General features: G+C 35.0%; 1 protein-coding gene across 2 annotated transcripts in view; it reads right to left on the bottom strand.

Moving 5' to 3' along the window:
• DMD (dystrophin) overlaps positions 1-18,442 on the bottom strand; it is a 1,244,291-nt gene that overhangs the window by 260,271 nt on the left and 965,578 nt on the right. For both annotated transcript variants that reach the window (XM_075174519.1, XM_075174510.1), the window contains exon 54: positions 14,247-14,401. In XM_075174519.1, the coding sequence (XP_075030620.1) occupies positions 14,247-14,401 (155 nt within the window). The remainder of the gene's footprint in view (positions 1-14,246; positions 14,402-18,442) is intronic.

Below are 18,442 nucleotides of genomic sequence, written 5' to 3'. Positions count from 1 at the left end.
CCGGGTGTTTACATTAAAAAGACACTTGATTTGGCTTGTGACTTATCGTTTTGTATTCACGGTCATGCAAGTATCCTCTATATATTCTAGATAATTTATCCAAGATCTGGGGAGATGCATTTCTTTTCCTTAACATATGTATACCTGTTCTCAAATCATTTTCCAAACCTTAGTCATGGAAATGAATGCATAACTGATGCATTCATCAGTTTAACTGATGATTCAGCTTTACTTCAGCTCATGCAAAGAAATCCATACAGTATACCATACGGTCCTTAAAGGAAACATACCTCTATATTTTCTTTTATTTAACCAAAAGATACATTTAAAATGGTCTTGTATAAACAGATGTGCTAACAAACACTGAATTGGCTTGTATGTGGCAACACAATGAGATTTTGAAACATCAAGGTTCTTCAATCCTGTTCTTTTTGCAGAAGGAACCAAGCTCAGCTTTTAAAATCATTCATTTCCACCTAGCTGCTGTTATTTCTGAATAGGAGGCTTAAATCTAAATAAAAACCTGATTAAAAACAACTTGAACTCTTGTCAGCTCAAGGCTCACATTCATGATTGTATTTGACACAATAAACATCAGCATATCTGTGGGAAAATAACAGAAGATTGGCGAGGAGGATTGTAAACACACTCAAGTGACTTGCAGCTGAGGTGTCGAAAAACACATATATCATACTAATCGTTGTTTAGTCTTCTGTGCTTGACAAGTAGAACATCTGTGTTTAGATAACATAGGCCTGTGATAGACTCAGAGGCACCCTATCGAACATGCTTGAGATTCCTGCCCTGCTGTGGGAAAGATGAAAGCACAGTGGTAAACTACGCCTGCACGAATCCCTGATATACAGGCGAAAACAGCTGGTTCGGCGATCCTCTAGCATGGACCAAGGTCCGCAGTATCTGTGTCCCCGCTTGTATGCCTCTGCCCAGGTGCTGCTTTGGGGATCCCCCAGTTATCAAGGTAAAATAATACAAAAATAGAAGTTAGTCTTTGCATTTCATCCGCGGTTTTGTGGTTGTTCCTGCATCTTGCCTATGCCGCCTCACACAATATCTTAAGACCGAAATCTGGTTGGCAGTCCTTGACTTAGTTCTGCTTTTTCCAATTAGCTGAAAAATTGCATCCCAGCTCATCTTCCAGGAAATATTTTTTACATTTATAGTTTTTCACAGGTGAAAAGGCATGGCAATACATTCTAAAATACTAACTTGACAGCCATTTTCTTTTTCACGTATCCATTTCTGGTAAAAAGGATTTGAGAAAAAAAAATAAAGAAGTAGCACACATACTCAAGTGATCTTGCAAGAAATAACTCTTACCCATCACATGGAGGGGGAAAAGTGTCCAGAAATGTGAAGACATAACTATAGACATTTTTCCAGATTAATACTTTTGAAAAGAAAATTTCAAAAGAATTCCAGCCTCTACTTTTACTATCTATTTATTAGCAAGAAAAGAATGTAACTTCTGATTATGGTATGGTTAAATAAACAATATTAACTTCTCATCCTGAGAAAAATCAGTAGAAAGCATGAAGAGAAGTCAACAGACAGTCACTCATTTCCATAAATGTGGTCACAAAGTCATACAACGGTTGAGCTTGGAAGCGACCTTTGCAGGTCATCTTGTCCAACACAAGCAGAGTCCCTAGAGACAATTACCAGGACCATGTGCAGACAGCTTTTGAGTATCTCCAAGGATGGAGACTCCATAGCTTCCCTGGGCAGCCTGTGCCAGCACTCAGTCAACCTCACAGTGAAAAAGTGTTTCCTGAAACACAGGGAACCTCCTGTGTTTTCAGTTTGTGCCCATTGCCTCTGGTCCTGACACTGGGCACCACTGGAAAGAGCCTGGCTCTATCCTCTTTGCACCCTCCAGAGTCACGGGGGCATCCCATCAGTGCCCATGGACTTAGACATGCCCAGTTTGCTCAGGCCGTTCACTTCAAAAAGGCAAAAGCCAGCAAATAAAATGGGTCATATTTCACAGTGAGTTATGTGCCATTTACCCAGGTTCACAGAAGGCACATCCCAAACCCAGCACACTGTTGACCACCTAAGAACAACACAGGGAATGTGATGACAAATCATTGGGGGATATCCCCTGTGCTCTGTTTTATCCCAAGGAATCCCTATGGATGAAACACTTAGATACAAACATCTTGGTGCCTAAATGCTGGACAAATAGCTGGGACAAACATATCCAAGAGCACATAAGTATATGAAACTGTTTAAGATAAAAATCACCTTCCCATCCCTGGTATTCAGCTCTGTTACACTGTCACTATAGCATTGCATTATGATTTCCTGCAAGAATATCTGAATCACTAAATGATTGCCTATTTCATGTTTTCCTCTTTGTTCAGAGAACAAAGGTTTTCTAACAAGGTATATAAGAATAGCGCAGAAAGCTTGAGAGGGAAAAGTTTCTGTTTTATCAGAGACCTGTATGCATAAAGTTGGCTACAGATGTGAAACCCAATCTACATCCAAACAGAAATGACAGAAAAGAAAATAACTGAGTAACAAGGGGTGGTATTGATGTAGATCATGCAGACAATGTCCCATTATTTGGCTTGGATATTATTTTTTTCAGATGGTAGTCATCTTAATTTTTCAAGCTATGTTCTAGTATTACAAAGGATTCCTAGAAATTCTATTAGAACAATTCTGTTAAGAGTTTATGGGAGGAAAAATAATGTAAAACACTAACACAGACAGGTTCTCTCAGAAGAATCATAAGAAAGCAAAACAAAAACTTTTAACTTTCTTAACCTCAAGTAAACACTGGAGATGGCTGGCTTGTGTTGCAATTAACAAAAATTAAGTTCAACTGATATTAACACATTTATTAGGCATGCATAGGTGGACTACAGACAACTCATTAACCTTCCTGTTAAAAATGCAAACAAGTAAATGTATAAGTGCATTAGTAAATTATCTCCTTCATTTCATTCTGCTCTTGCAGTATGAGGTACGTGCACAAGACTGAGTATAAATTAGTCATAAAAATGTTATGCAGAAATGCAGTATTAGAATAGTCTTTCTCACAAATTCCATGTTTTGCAGTAGCCACGGATCTCTAAATTTCCATACTTTACTGAGTGATTTATATATACTGTACAATCTCTCTTTATCTAAAGGATAAAAATACTGAACAGTCAAGGAAATAAATAGATATTTTTAAATCCACATAGCATTATCATGACACACTGTTTTTACAGGTCTTTAATATATTTATGTGCTATTTTGATTTCTTATATTAACTTGTGCAATTCTTTCTTGATTATCTGTGCTTCTGATCTAAAAAAGGCCATCATCTGCTATCCAATACCTGCAATATAGTTTGTCTCAATTACTTGAAATTGTTTAATATTTTTAATGACAGCTGTACATTCAAATCTGATCTCTATATGATTGTTTAATGTGCCGCAGCTTATTCAGAATGACAATCTGAACAAGAGCGACTTATTTATCTTACTAATTTTAGTAGTCCCAAATATCAAGTACTGACATTATTCTAGTAAATTTAATATGACTAGTTCATTTGACCGAGTCCGAGCTAAGCACATTATATGTGTAGTAAACTGCTGATGACACCATATGAACATGTAATTATGTTCAACAATCTTTAATATTTATGACTAGCTAAATTTTGTCCCTCCATAATCACACAGTACCCAAACAAATATATATCTAGAAGGAGAAATCACTTATAAAGACTATATATACATCTATACAAATAATGAAGTGTTGTGTTTCCATCAAAAAGAGAAATGAAGCCCTCTGTTGGGAATGGGTACTCAAGATTTCTGCTTTCATGTGTAAATATCATTCTACATTCCTTTAATACATGTATTATGGTCCAATAAAAATCTTTGTCTTTGAGAAAAATACATTTGCCAACTTTTTTAGAATTAATTGAAACAAAAGATGAAAACTAACAATAAAGCAATAGAATCTATTTACTATCCATAAGTTAAGCCCCTATACAAGGAGCTAATTAGGAACCATGGCAGGGATGCAAAGTTTTGTTACAAGGAAACAAAGGAGATTAAGGAAGGAAACAAAACTGAGATTAAGAACACATAATGTAGTCAATGTAAATTACGTTCAACCCGGAGCATTAGGAGCCTGTCCCAAGGAAGCAGCACTACGTGTTATTCAGTGAATTAATCAACCATTGGGAAAAGGGTGTGAAGAGCAAGATGGCAAATTTATTTAGATTAGTCAAAGCCAGGAAGGACTGTAGATAATTCCAGATGGAACAAATTATCAGGAATGTGATAGCAGAAAGATTCAATATAGATGTGCCCATAGTAGCAGACACTATAAGGAAGATTTAAACTCGGTATACACTGCTGGGTTCTGAACTCGCTGTAGCCTTTAAGGAATTTAGTCTTTAAAATAAAGACCAACAGCTTAATGAAGATGTTAATACATACTAGCATCTGAAAGATTACTAGCTTTAAAAAAAAAAGGAGTAAATATTATGTCCATCTTTATCTCACTCTCCTGATGCTGGCTTGGGTACCTCATCCCAACCAGCACAAAAGGAAAGTAACATCAGACATAAAATGACTAAAGCAGTGACATGACGTGAAAAGCAATTTAGCCAAAGCAAAATTTAATAAAAATGTTCCATGCTTCTACATTTATTTTCTCCAACATGAAAAGAAGTAATAGTGACAAGTGTCCGCAGCTCCAAGCAGTCAGCACAGTATAAAAAGGAAGGGTGTCACTAAAGGCAGATCTGAACTATGGTTTCTTAGTGCCATCTTATTTGAACAAGTCTATTCTGCTGGTGTTCCCACAGGAACAAAGAGAGAGGACAGTCCTGGAAGAATTGCCTCCCATCCCTTGGAGTAAAACCACACTGTGAAACTTACAGGTCAACTACCACAAAAATAAATCTACCCTCTTGGAATCAGTAAAGGTATGTGGTTCACAATAGAGCAATAGACATTATTAGTAATTAATTAACATAGCTGAAGTCTCAATCTCAGATACGCTCTAAGCACCAAGAACTCATGAAAATTTCTGAACTGTTTACTGTTACTGATAATAAACATCAGCATCTCTTTCAGATTTTAAAACAAAAAAAATAACCAAAATCAGCATATATAAGTCATGTTGTGGGGTACAGAAAATGCATCCAAGTTAGTTTTTAAAAAAACAACCACTAAATTAAACTCAAGTCTATCTTGACATGAATTTAAAAACAAAAAAAAAAAGCAAGTATGTAAATACTAGGAAATAAAACAAGAAAAAGAAAATAAGGAAAATAAAAAAGAAAACATACAATATTGATAAGATCAAATGCAGAAAGTGGGAAATAGGTGTTGCAAGCTTGGCACTTTAGGTAATTCCAAGAAATTTGTTTTTACCATATACCATATTAAGTGAACAAATGGAATCTCAAAAATATGTAGCACATTTTAAACAGATAAAAACAATACTTTTTTCTTTCTTTACCAACAACAAGTAGACGTGTATAATTCATTGCCACAAGGCACTATTGTGCTTAAGCGGATATGTATCAGATACATAACTGATTATGTAACTTGCACAAAGGAAGAATCTGCAGATATGCCAGCTAGAGCGATAATTCCAAGAGCTATTATTTCTTATCATTTGCAGGAGATAATATTTCTTATAGTTTGCAGGAGATGTAATGTTTCGTAGCTGGGGAAGAGCTCTACATTTTTTAAATTTGTCAGGGAACGTAGCACAGTACCGTTAAATTTGGGGTATTGGTCAAGATGTGATCGATACTGGATGCTAAACAACATGAACATACTGATCTTTTCCTTTTCACAAATTCCTTGCTTAATACTGTTTCCCCTTCTATGTACTTGTATCAGATACACTTTAAAAGCTCTGTCCTCAGGATTTACCAGTTTAATCTCACATTTCCTCAATGATTTCTCACCACCCCTATTTTAGGACATGCAAGAAAACTACATTGCTAATTCTGTTGCTTTCCTATCTGCCCTTGGTATTGCCACTTCTCCAGGTCTCTGCCTTGGTCAATAAGAGTCACAACCATCAGCCTCTTGTGCCACCGATCCCCATCCAGAGTGATAACGACTTGTTGTCATTTGTCAATTTCTTTGCAAGTTTATATAAAAACAACATGTGGTTGGAATTCGTTCATAGTTAAAACACAGCTAGACAACAAAAGGCAAGCACCACTGTTGTCAAATTGATACATTTGGTGGTAACTTCCAAAGAGAGACTAAAAATTTAATAGGCAGACTGAATTACCCTCTCGTTTTCAAGCATGACTCACAAGCCAGTGAGGGGGAAGCTTACACTGCCTGCACAGCAGCTGATCAGAAGCTAAACAATCATGAAGCACCAAAGCTTGCAATAGCAAGGAAATGCTGTATTAAAAAAAAAAAAAGAAAAAAAAAAAAGAAAAAAAAAAAGAAAAAAAAAGAAAAAAAAAGGAAAAAAAAAAGAAAACACTGGGGAAAACAAAACAAGGCTATCACGAGAATAATAATGCAAACAAAAAATGACAACTAAGGTAAAATTCCTTTTTACTGGCACTCTCTAGTCCATCAGCTTTATTAATTCCTGTTCAGTTGTTTGTTTTAAAGGACATGAAGCCTGAGAAGAAGTCCATTGAGGGGAAAGGAAAGACATTAATTTGTTGCAATAAGATTTGGATGAGAGCAATAATCAGTTTGCTACAGTTTGTTAATTTATCTGCAGACTGATAGGAAATAGATTTAAGGTTGGACTTTCAGGGCACAGAGCATTAGCTTCTGTTCTTGTTCACACAGAGACTAAAACTCTCTAATTACTTCAGAAAATCTCACCTTTAAGAAAAAGAACACCACATTTGTCTTAATCTTCTAATGGAGTAAGAACAAAAATTGACATTTCAAAAATTGACAAAAATTGACCAGGCTTACTTATGTCTTCCTTAGTACCTCCTGCACCTCCTGTGGATGCAAAAGAGTGAGATTTCTCAAATGGAGTGTTGCTTTGAAATGTCCGTTTTAAGCTCTGATTATGATTCAAGTTAGTCCATGAAACCTCTCTCCCTTTAGAATTTTGTGCCATAAACTATTTAATGATTTTGTCCAGTTGGATTTCACTATAACATGAGAACTGTTCTTATTTTCATCCGAAAGGAATAAACAGCATTTAACACACAGTAAATATGAGCAAAGCAGCAGAATTCTATTTCATTCAAGAACAAAATTTAAACCAAGAATGAGAAAAAAAATGGAAAGAGCAACTGTCTAAGCAGTAAGAAATGGCCTTCTAGACATTCTACTTTCACTTTTCCTGCTTATTTTTAATTATTAACTTGCTCTTAGTATTTGAAGCTGAAGGCCTCTTTGCAAAATGCCAATGCTGTCCTCCTTTTTAATTGTCTATAATGAAATCATTAACATCAGATTACGTTTAACAACTGAACCCACTGAACTATCAATCAGCTGAATTTATAGTGTCTAAAAACCTCAGCAAACCACTTGTGGGACAGACAAGTTGAAAAAAAAACAATTAATTTAAGAACAACAACATTTTTCTCTTTGAGGTCATTTCTGTTTTTCCGTAGGAGGACTTAGCAGACCTACAGATGATCTATTGCCTTTCTGGAAGTGATAAAGGTACTAGCCTACAGATGTATCTATTCAAGTGGTGGGAAAATTAATTTAATTCACACTGATATTAAGAGTTTTAAGAAACAAGTCACAAGGATTCATAGATCCTTTTAGTCGAGTACTGTATTACTGACACTACCCTCTTCTGAAATACCTCAAGAACTCTTTCCCTTTTTTAATCCTAAAAGAGTTTCCCAAAAATCACAAGAATATGTTCACAGAGATGGAAATGATGAATCACACCATATTCTGGGTAACATTGCTTTTTCAGCTCATCCTACCAGCATTTTGAAAGCGTTGCATATCCAAGACTATCCTCTCACAAAGTAAACCACAAATATTCAGTACCCTCAGTTCACTTCTTATCTTGGATTCACATACTGGTGTCAGTACTGCACAAAAAGTACAGTCAGCTGAGTGGAGAATAAAGGTGAAAACTAGAATATAAGCAGCTAAGATGACTTTCTCCTATTTATAGGAGCTTCTTCTGGCATTTTTATTTATGTCTTTTTATATTTTTTTCCTATGTATAGCTGAAATTTCATCGTTATTAGGGGCATTAGGAAGAAAAAAAAATAACAAAGCAACGTTAACTGATGTCATTGCTGATAAGCTTGAGATTATATTTTGTACATAAATATTTGTTTGAGAGTGTAAGCAGTTAGTAGAATGTCTTTCAAATAGGTATTTATTTATCATCATTAAAAAAAATCCCTCTCCCCCAAATGGCCTTGTAGGTGTACTTTTTCATATGGGTATGTTAAGGGATGATATTTAACCAAGTAAAACATAAAACAACAAATGTCTCAAATGAAACTCAGAGTATCTAAACCTTGCCCGAGTAGTATTTGCACCCTTTTTGTAGTCCTTTTTTGAGGGTGTGCTACTTTGTTTAAAATAATAGTAACAGAATGGAACAAAGAAAACAGAAAATACTTTAATCCCTTATCTGAAAACAACTTTTAGGAAACTTCAAAAATACACATATTTTAAACACAACAGCCTTAACATTTTTGCATCACAAGCAGCTAATAAAGAGTTTTTCTTTAGAGTTTGCCAATGTTACTAACTCTGCTGGAAAGTAACTTCTGAGAAGCATGGAGTGCTGTACTGACGAAGTGAGACAAATTATTTTCATGAAAATTAAAGGGTTCTTGTACCCTTGGGTCTAATGGGAAAGACATTAGGACCTCATATAAAATTCAGACTTTCCAGAAGAGTTCGGGATTAAATGCTTTTTTGAAAACTTTGTTTCTCCTCCTATGCAAAAGAATAGTCAACAGAGCTACATTAGTTCTTCAGAAAAACATGCTGATATAGAAAACTATTTGCTCCTTAACATAATCTTGGGTGTGATACCTGAGACTGCACAGACCCACTTTCATTCAACGTGGATAGTTTACTGACTAAGTAAAAGTACTTAAGTTCTTATAGAATTAAAAACAAGCAAAGTTCTCAAAGACAGCATGTGACAAATACCTAGACTGAAAATTTACTTTTTTAAATTATAGAGGCAACAAAGATAAACATGAATTATCAACATCTCTCACAAGACAAAATAATTGCCTTACAATTGCAATGTTTTCCAGCAGTCTTTGCAATTTTAAATTAGTATTTATTGTTAAGCTGGTGTAAATAACAATCTTCAGCATGACATATTGGTTGTAAAAAAGCAGTCACTATATGTCTACTTTCTTGAGCCTGGCAAAATTATTTCAAATAACAATCAATGAATCTCCATAACATGACGATAAAAACAAAAATTATCATACTATGGTTTCTTTGGGAAAAAAAGAAAAAAAATACATCAGAAAATGATATTTGACCATTGTCATCTTCATCTGAAGTCTTACACTAGCAATGATTTCTTGCTCACAGCCACACGAATGCAGCTCTATAGCCAGGACAACAACTGCAGGCACAGATGTGTAAACAAGCTTCCCATGGCCACTTACATTTTTAATTTAGTTGTTTCACTGTGCTCAAAGAAAGTGTGCCTGCACAAAGAACTATAATAGCTGTTCATACGCATGGAATTATACTGATTTTAGGAATGCAGACCAACCTTCAAAGCAATAGAAGAATGGAGAGGAAAAGGCTGAGTTTGCTTGGAGAACCTAGAAGATGGGAATGTTCTTTAAAGTAAAACATATTGTGAATTCTTTCCTTGACTTCAGCAGTCCAAGCCTAAATGAGCAAGTAAGCTCTTCAGAGATGGCTCTCAGAAAAAGGTCTAGCTACTGAAACCAACTATGAATCTTCAGTATAACTTAACACACTTCATACTCCTGGCTGTTGCTGATGTGTAAATGCAGTTTTTCTCACATTGAAATGCAATATAACTGTAACACAAATGTGATTACTTCCACAAGTGCCATAAAGCAAAGTAGTATTAGGATAGGTCCAGTATATTAAGAAAACCTGTCTTCAGCAGAATGGTCAAGCTCTTTCTGTGCAGGCAATAAAATTTTACGTACAAACATTATGTACAGGTAAAGTTTACATTCTAACAATTGTATTTTTATAACAAGCAACCACTGATAAGCAAAGGTTTGCTGCTCAAAGAACAAAACTAGATTATGACCTTTTTCACACTTATAATTACTGTTAGATTATGCATTTACATAGGAAAGAGATATACATCATACTTTTGTACTGTTTATGTCCTAGTTTGTTTGGCCATTTGCATTTCATACCGTCTAGCTGACATGCAAAATCAAGGTGTTTATACAACATTAGACAATTAACACCATTCTTAGATAAATATGAGAGTTGGTATCTCAGACCTTTCAAATAGGCTGTCTAGAAATTCAACTCCTCACCACTCCCTCTCCTACAACTTAAAACAACAACGTAAATCTAATTATATATTGATTCTTCACTGCCCATACCCTGTAGTGGGGAAAAAAAAGTTACTTTTTATGTTTTGACTGATGTGTGTGTCCTGTATCTTGTCTCAGGAGCCAAAAAAAGCATCTTGGGCAGTGAAAGCTCTTAACATCTACTGTGCAGCCTGAGTTCCGTTGAACTTGAGCATAGGAACTGGTGGGTGATGCAAATATTTGAAGACGTCTGTTAGACAGTGATGGGTTGGAGTCCTAACCAATTCTCAGAGTACATTATGTAATTATTATCATAATATATGCTTCACTTAAGAAAGACCTAAGTCCCTTTTTAGCTTAATATTTAAGTTAGTGAAATTTAAACACATTTGGTGGATTCCCCAGAAAGGAATAAATTTAAGCAAGTGTTTATGTTTTATATGATAATTCACATAAAATACGAGTGCCCACAAAAGGAGGGAGTAACATAATACTACCATAACAAACATTTTTATATATAGTAAATTTCTAATGGTTGCTTCCTTCGTTGTATTTTTTTCTCTTGAGGACACTTCAAATCTGTTAGATTTATTTTTGTTAATACAAGCAATACAGATCGCTTTCTCCTTAATTGCCTCAGCTTAAATAATATAGTTAGTTATTTCTTGGAAAGTCAACGCTTCTAAAGAGAAGAAGAAAAGACCTGTTTACAAGTCACTCTGGCTTTTGCTCAACTGATCAGTTCGTGTGCTTTTTAGTGTATCTTTGCAGTATCAGCAATGAAAATAAAAATTAAAAAGTGGCGAGTGAAAAAAGTGGAGCACCCATCAAGCACTCACCAACTTGGCTATTAAAGGAGTTAGAATGTTATTCGTAATAGTTCAATGTTATAAAACAGAACAGTGAGGCAAAGGGTAAACACACAGCAATCAGCTGCAAATCTACTTAAGCAAAACAAAACACAAGCTGGCAGATGTTGCCTTAATGACTAAAGTACTTGCTTTGGCTGAACTATTACCAACAGGCAAAGTGGAATTTTACTGCTGCTTGCCTGCCTGTTGTTTTACTAATCTGGTTCATGAAAAAGGAGGTTTCACGTTTTTTACACTGACACACAATTCTGATATTAATTGCAGGTTAGGGGAAAACCAGTTCAAAACAATGTAAACCACTCTTAATTTTTCTTTTTAAAAGAAATATCCACAAAATAATTAGGCCATTTAAATTAAGGATATAGGGAGAAGAAACCAAAATCTTTAGCAGAATATTTCCTCTTGGCACTCAAGACATGTATAAACAGTGATAAAACTATTTCTAAAATACTGGAGGAATGGTCAAGACCATTATTTGGAACATAATTCTACATCACTGTGAGGTCACTGCATCACCAGAGCACTAACTTACTCATGGTCTAGATGAAAATAACATTTATGGATATATCTGAAATCATTGCATACGCATCTCAGTGGAGAACTAGCCTTTCTTAGAGCCTGTGACAAACAGTTCATGTGTCTCCTTTCTACTGAGTAAATATTCTCTTACTGTTCAAAAGATCCCCAAGACCATAAAGAAACAATTTGTTTTGCTCTATACAATAACCTGAAAGCTGAAGCATAGAGGGAAAAACAAAACAACAAAGCCCCTCAAAAACAGAACAAATTGGCATTTAAGTCATCCAACAGCCCATGGACTCCATCTTCTCTTTCCACAGAGCTGCTTAACAAAAGAAATCTAGGAGGTTTTTGAAGACTTCACTCAGGAGCTGCTCCATGAGCAAAAGGTCTGGCTACTGCTTCAAACAAACCTGGAAAATCTACAGGTGCAGAATACCTTCCAAGTACAAGTCTTTTGCTGACTTGATGCCTTAGTACATCCATATTTATCAATGTCTCACAAAAGACAGTTAGAAATGTGATACAGCCCTTAGAGAAGCTCATCAACTACTGTTAGCAGCATGCAGCATTCTGAAATCATGACAAGTCTTACAAAAATTATATACAAAACACTGAATTAAAAAAAATATTAGAAAGGTAGTAAAGTCATACAATCAAAAACTAGGAAATTCTAGTTTTACAGTTACCTGTTCAAACTTAATCCTATCCTTTTGTACTTCTTAATGGGAAATGTCAACTCAGTCACCTATCAGCTCTCTTCTAAGACATAAAACATTTACTACAGTAATTCATCTAACACATGAGCTGCGAACAAGTCTGTGGGTTTTGTAGTAGCTTGCAAGGAGTGTGTCTTGAAGAATTTGTACTCCCTGTTAGCCTAGTACTTGGCTGAGTCCATGCAACAATGGCAATTCTCACATCTAGGCAACATTATACACACCTGGGTTTGTGCTTCAAGCATTAACAGATTTAAAGATGTACTCTTAGCTACAACTGCTACCTGAGCATCCACAGCACCTATAGACATATTCTGGACTTCAGGATTACAAAGCCATCTCACCAAGCCGGGGTTGTAGTTCTACATACAGACAAAAGCAATTTCCTTTGGTTCTCCCATCTAACCCTTTTGAGCTACTGACTTTACCTACTCATGGAGAATAGTTCTGAGCATTAGACACCGAGCCTTTCTCATCTAGGAACAGATGTTCCCCTCAGCCTGTGTCTCAGACCACAGAGAGCGAAATGTTTTTTCTTAAAAATATGGCTACTATTAATAAGGCTAAAATGGCTACTGCTATAACAGGAGAAATGCAAGCAGGTATTAACTGAATGTTTATACTAATTTCTCAGTTTAGTTATTGCTCTTGTTAAAAAAAAAAAAAAGCGCTTTCAAATTATTATGTTGCTTTCTTTTAGTGGACATCAACAGCATCTCCTCTCATTTGAGCAGGATCTTAAGTCAGTGGCAAGTCTGCTTTAGAAAAAATGCTGTTAAAGTGACTCATTCATATGAATATCAACTTCATAAAAAAATTAAACAACATTTAAGTGATTTAAGTAACTGCCTTTTTGCAAGAAGATCTCCTGAATTTAGTGCATATTTAACTACACTGACTTTTCTGGCCTTGTTCATAGATTTCAATTAAAAACACGTTAAGATCTAATTCAGTTCTAGTTTCAGTTATAAGTTATAAAGATACTGATTAAAACAACTTTGATTTAATTTTTACGTTACTCACCTAATGTGCAATGATTTAAAACTCTTTTACTACTACAAAGAAAGTAATTTTTATTCTGCAATATGTTCTGATCTTATAGATTGCGTATTGGATGATTCGCAACTTGGTGGCAAGCTGCAAAAATTGCTTTTAGTAAGGAATTTGTATCTAAACCAAACACTGCAAGACTGTGAAATGTAATCAAGAATGTGATCAAGGATCTAATAAAAACTTTCTTGATTAGAGATCTGCTTCAAAGGTACAGGATAACATTTCTACTTTGAACCTGCTTCAATAGAAGATGACTGTCATTTTCAGATTCAGTTTATGACTCAAAATCACTATAGTGATTGTGATGTGGATATAGTACATAGAAACAAGAAACACCTCATTTTAAATATTTAAAATATATAACCTATCAACTGAAGGTAGTTGGCAACTGGTTACAGCACAGGAAAATTGGCAGGAGGCAAAATTTTATTTGAGATAATTAAATGGCATTCCAAAGACATATTTCCAAAAAATATGACAGAAGAGTCATCATCATTCTTTCCTTTCTCACTATAATCACGTCATTTTCAAAAGTTACATCTTTATTATCTCCAACCAAAGCTGGACAATGAATGTTAATGAAGTTTAACAACAAATCTAATAGCAGAATTTATATCCTACCTCTTATTAATGGCAGCCCACGTCGCATTAATGTTATCTGTCATCAGTTCTACTTTTCTGGTGTCATCTGCTGAATAATCACGGAGCAGCTTAAGTGCCATGTCATTTGCCACATCTACATTTATTTGCCATTGTCGTATTTCTTTTGAGAATTGCTGAAGTAAAAAGAGAAAGAGAAAGAATAAACACCAGATGACCATGAAATGATCACACACATTATACGATTACTAGAGAAGGAGATGAACAACTTATACCATCAATTAAAAAAAAAAAGAAAAAGGACTTCCTCAGATTTACTGGTAACTAAGGTCAGAGTCTTTCTAAATGTTTAAATTCTTTTAGTCATAAGGCCATAGGACTACTTCTAATCTCTGAGAGGACCAAGTAACAAAATCCTAAATGCCCGATAAAACATGACAGCTCAAATTGATACACACTGATTAGAATGTTGATTATTCTTTTCTGAGGCACAAATGGATGGATGCATTATTATGCATTATGCAAACTATCACTATTTGTGATGTTGAATTATACTGAGATGGAAAATATAGTGAAGTAATATGTTCTATATAATTTTCTTTTTTATACTGTGAAATAATACTGAGATTTGGACAATTAATACCTGTGCTTTCACTTTTTTAAAATTTACTTTATTATAACGAATTGTTTATGTAATTAGTGCCATCTACTGGAACAGCACTAAATCTACAATACAGCAAAATATTACTGGTAAAGCTATCAATATCTTTATAATGTTAATTTATGCTTCTTAGTATTAGGAAAGTTTTCTAAATCTTGGTCGTTCTTTTTTTTTCCCTTTCCTCTCCTCTTTTTCTTCTCCTCTTGTTTTCCCTTTCCTCTCCACCTGGGCCAACTGTCTCACTATAGAAGCAAGCCAGGAAATCCGGAACACTCATTCAGCCAGCAACCAGCTCCTATGCATCTTTCCTGTTAGTCTTTTTCTCAAAGCAAATTTCCATATAAATGCACTGAAGTTGCATGTTTAATCCATAATAAGTAACAACAAAATGAAAAAGCAAAGATAATCGATGGTCTACTTGTACTTTTTGTACTAGGCAAAGACTACAACTAGCCAATCAAAGGGACAATGCAAGTGAAAAAAAAAGTTTGCATTTGTAAATAGAAACAGTAAGTTGCATGTAAACATTAGAAGCTATAGACAATAAACAAACAGTACGGTTTGACTGTCATTATTGTTGTGCTTTAAAACACATGAAAGAAAAAAACATTTTTTCCCTCTCATTTTCCCAAAGCAGTATTCCTTTTGAAATCTTGTTTTGACTCAGATAAGGAATTCTCCACACAAAGCTGAACTTAAATATGTAATGCCTGATTAAAGAGCCTAAGTACTAAGTAAAAATAAACACATTTTGAATGTTTTGTGCACTTATGTTTTCATCTCGGAAAGTCTGTAAGTTGATTTTGGTTAAGACTGGGATGGAAATGTACTTGTTCTTTGAATAGAGTCCAGGTGGAGTTCTGGGGGATTTTGATTTTTCCCCCAAACTCTTACCTGTTAAAAAGATGCTTCAACATCTCTAGGTCCTCTCCATAATTTAAAACTAAAAACATGTATTTCCTCTCTGTCCCGTGTTATTCCTTCATGAGAGGGCAGATCACCCAATTACTATGCAGTAGATAACCTCAGGTATTAAGACAGCAACCTGATTATCTGTTTTGAACAAGGGATCCTATTTCTACCAAACATTAGGAGAAGGCTACTAACCCCCCCTCCTGAAAACCATCTGAACATGTAATGGTTAAGCTCACTTAAGCTGAAGCTGCCTAAACAATTTTTTAAAGTCATTCCCCTGTGTTAAGTATGGAGATGTAGTCAGAAGAGGTGATAATTTTAGGTCTATCCATCTTTATTATACTCTACTTTTCTCTTTGTTTAAGATTATGCATGCATCCAGCTACTTTTTTCCAGTCAAAGAATCACAGCAGACTGACTATTCACTGCATTACATAGAAAAGTTACTGTAACGTTTTGCCTGTGTTGTAAATTAATGGCCTGCAAACTTTACTTTGAAAATAAGTCCTTTTTGTCCAGTCCCATGTGAATATAAATGACCTTATAAAAACTTCCAAACCCAGTTTTATAATAAAAATACGGAAAGATCCATTATAAGGCTATTTCCAAAAGTGGTGTTCTCACCATTAACTTCAACATTAATCCATTAACTTCTTGACATTACAACACTCAGGAAAGAAATGATGAATACAGAGAGCTTTGCCAACATAAACAATTTGTATTTTCTACTTTATTGGGAATTGGTATGTAATTTTTCAATAACTTTGAGGAGTGCATGCCTTGCTTCAACTTTGCTCTGTGCACAGACACTGAGAACAAAGTGTTGTGGTAAATGTTTTAACTGTCTGTCCTACCAGAGGCCCATTAACTCCTATCTTACATGACTATAATGAATATTTTACAATTAAATTCTTGGCATTATTTTTTTTTTCTCTTTTCCCTTTTATATTTTTAGGTCTCATTTATCTTTTAGCTACTTAAGAACATGTTCAATTTTTTTTAAAGGAAAATGTTTCATTACCTTGATTTCATTTTGACATTTTTTAAAGCATTCTCTTTGTTTTGTCTGTGTCATCACTGGAATTTGTTAAGTTTATTTAAAGGCTTAAAGAATTAAGAGTGTGCATTTATCATGTTACTTAGGTATAAATTTATTTTTATTTTTTAATTAGAAGACACTACTTGATGTTATTAGGAAGAAAGTCTGTGTAATTAAGGATCGTTGATTAAAAACAAGTAAGGAAATCAGAGCTGGGCTTTCTTCTATCCCAGTATTGCCCAGTGGAACAAAATAAATGATGCACAGAAGTTCAAATATAGCAGTATGCATGTACAGCATCATCCCATTCTGAGCATGTAAATTCCTACACTGAGCAGGTGTATATATCACAAATCTGGAAAATCAGGCTGTCTTTCTGTCCTTTTTCTGTATATCTGTAGCATGTTTTATTTATATAATTAAACTTCTTTTTTTTTTTCATCAAGGAATTCTATTTCAGTGTCTGCATCATAGTCAATAACATTAACTTAGTTGTTAATTGTTTTACTAAAATGAAAGCAGCACGCTGTCAGCCCTGGAATAACAAAAATCCACAAAATGCTGAGACTGTACTTCATCCTATATTGGTAGACAGGGAGTGGCAAAAGAGTACCTAGTAAGTTACACCCCTGCAAGAAGAAGACAAAGGCAAGCAAGATAGACTCAGTCTTATCCCCAAATCCAGGGCATACAGTTCACCCCCCAGGCTATGCCAGTGGAAGGTTGCCTGGCCTCTTGAGTCCCAACAGAGCAGGGAATGTAATCAGGCTGCTATTTAATTTCGTATTTAGATGAATAAGAAATAGGTGGTCAATGAAGGAAAGGAAGGAAACCTTGTGTCCATCCTTCCTCCTCTTCACTTTGGCCATCCCAGCTAAACTGGTACAGAGGGAAAAGAGATGCCTCACTAGCTCTTACCAAAAGAAGGAGCCAAGGAGTGAACTGGCAATCCTAGCAGGTTTACTTTCTTTAACGTAAGCTCAGTATGGTATTAGGAAGAGACTAGTTTTACCCTAGCTTATGTTCAGATGACTTGGGGATGGAAAGGAGCTGTATACTATTTATACACCTATAACCTTCAGCCTGCTGAGTTAACCATCTGCAGTCATCACTTAATAACAAACAGGGCTTTAATAGGTAAAGACTCTCATTGACCAGAATGCCATATTCTGATTCTCCGTACCTAACCCCAGTACTTAGAATTTACTTCTCAAATATCAAACTAAAAAACTAGAATGAAAAATGCTTTAATCCTCAGCAAATTAGCTCTGAATTAACTTCTGATTCAAAGGAATAATATTTTTAATTATCAGCTCTACGGTGCTTGGTTACTTTTCTTTTAAATGTCAGAAACAAATGTGTCAAATTCTATTAAAAACATCATTTGCCAAATACAAGCCAGTTACAGATTTTAGTTTTATGCTGGCATTGTAAAAAAATGAATAATCAAAAGACTGGTATTGCTGAGCTTACCATTTACTTGTGTGTAAGGATGCACTAACAGAAAAGCATTAACACAAGCACTGATTAAAATTGCTTAGAGCAGAGGGGAACTTTTGCATTGACTCAGCTGTCTTTAGGCAGACCTATAATGTTTAACAA

Source organism: Calonectris borealis, chromosome 1 (assembly GCF_964195595.1).
Source record: "Calonectris borealis chromosome 1, bCalBor7.hap1.2, whole genome shotgun sequence".
NCBI classification, from domain to species: Eukaryota; Metazoa; Chordata; class Aves; order Procellariiformes; family Procellariidae; genus Calonectris; species Calonectris borealis.
Note: the sequence above shows the minus strand (reverse complement) of the source record. Positions and strands in the feature narration are given on the sequence as shown.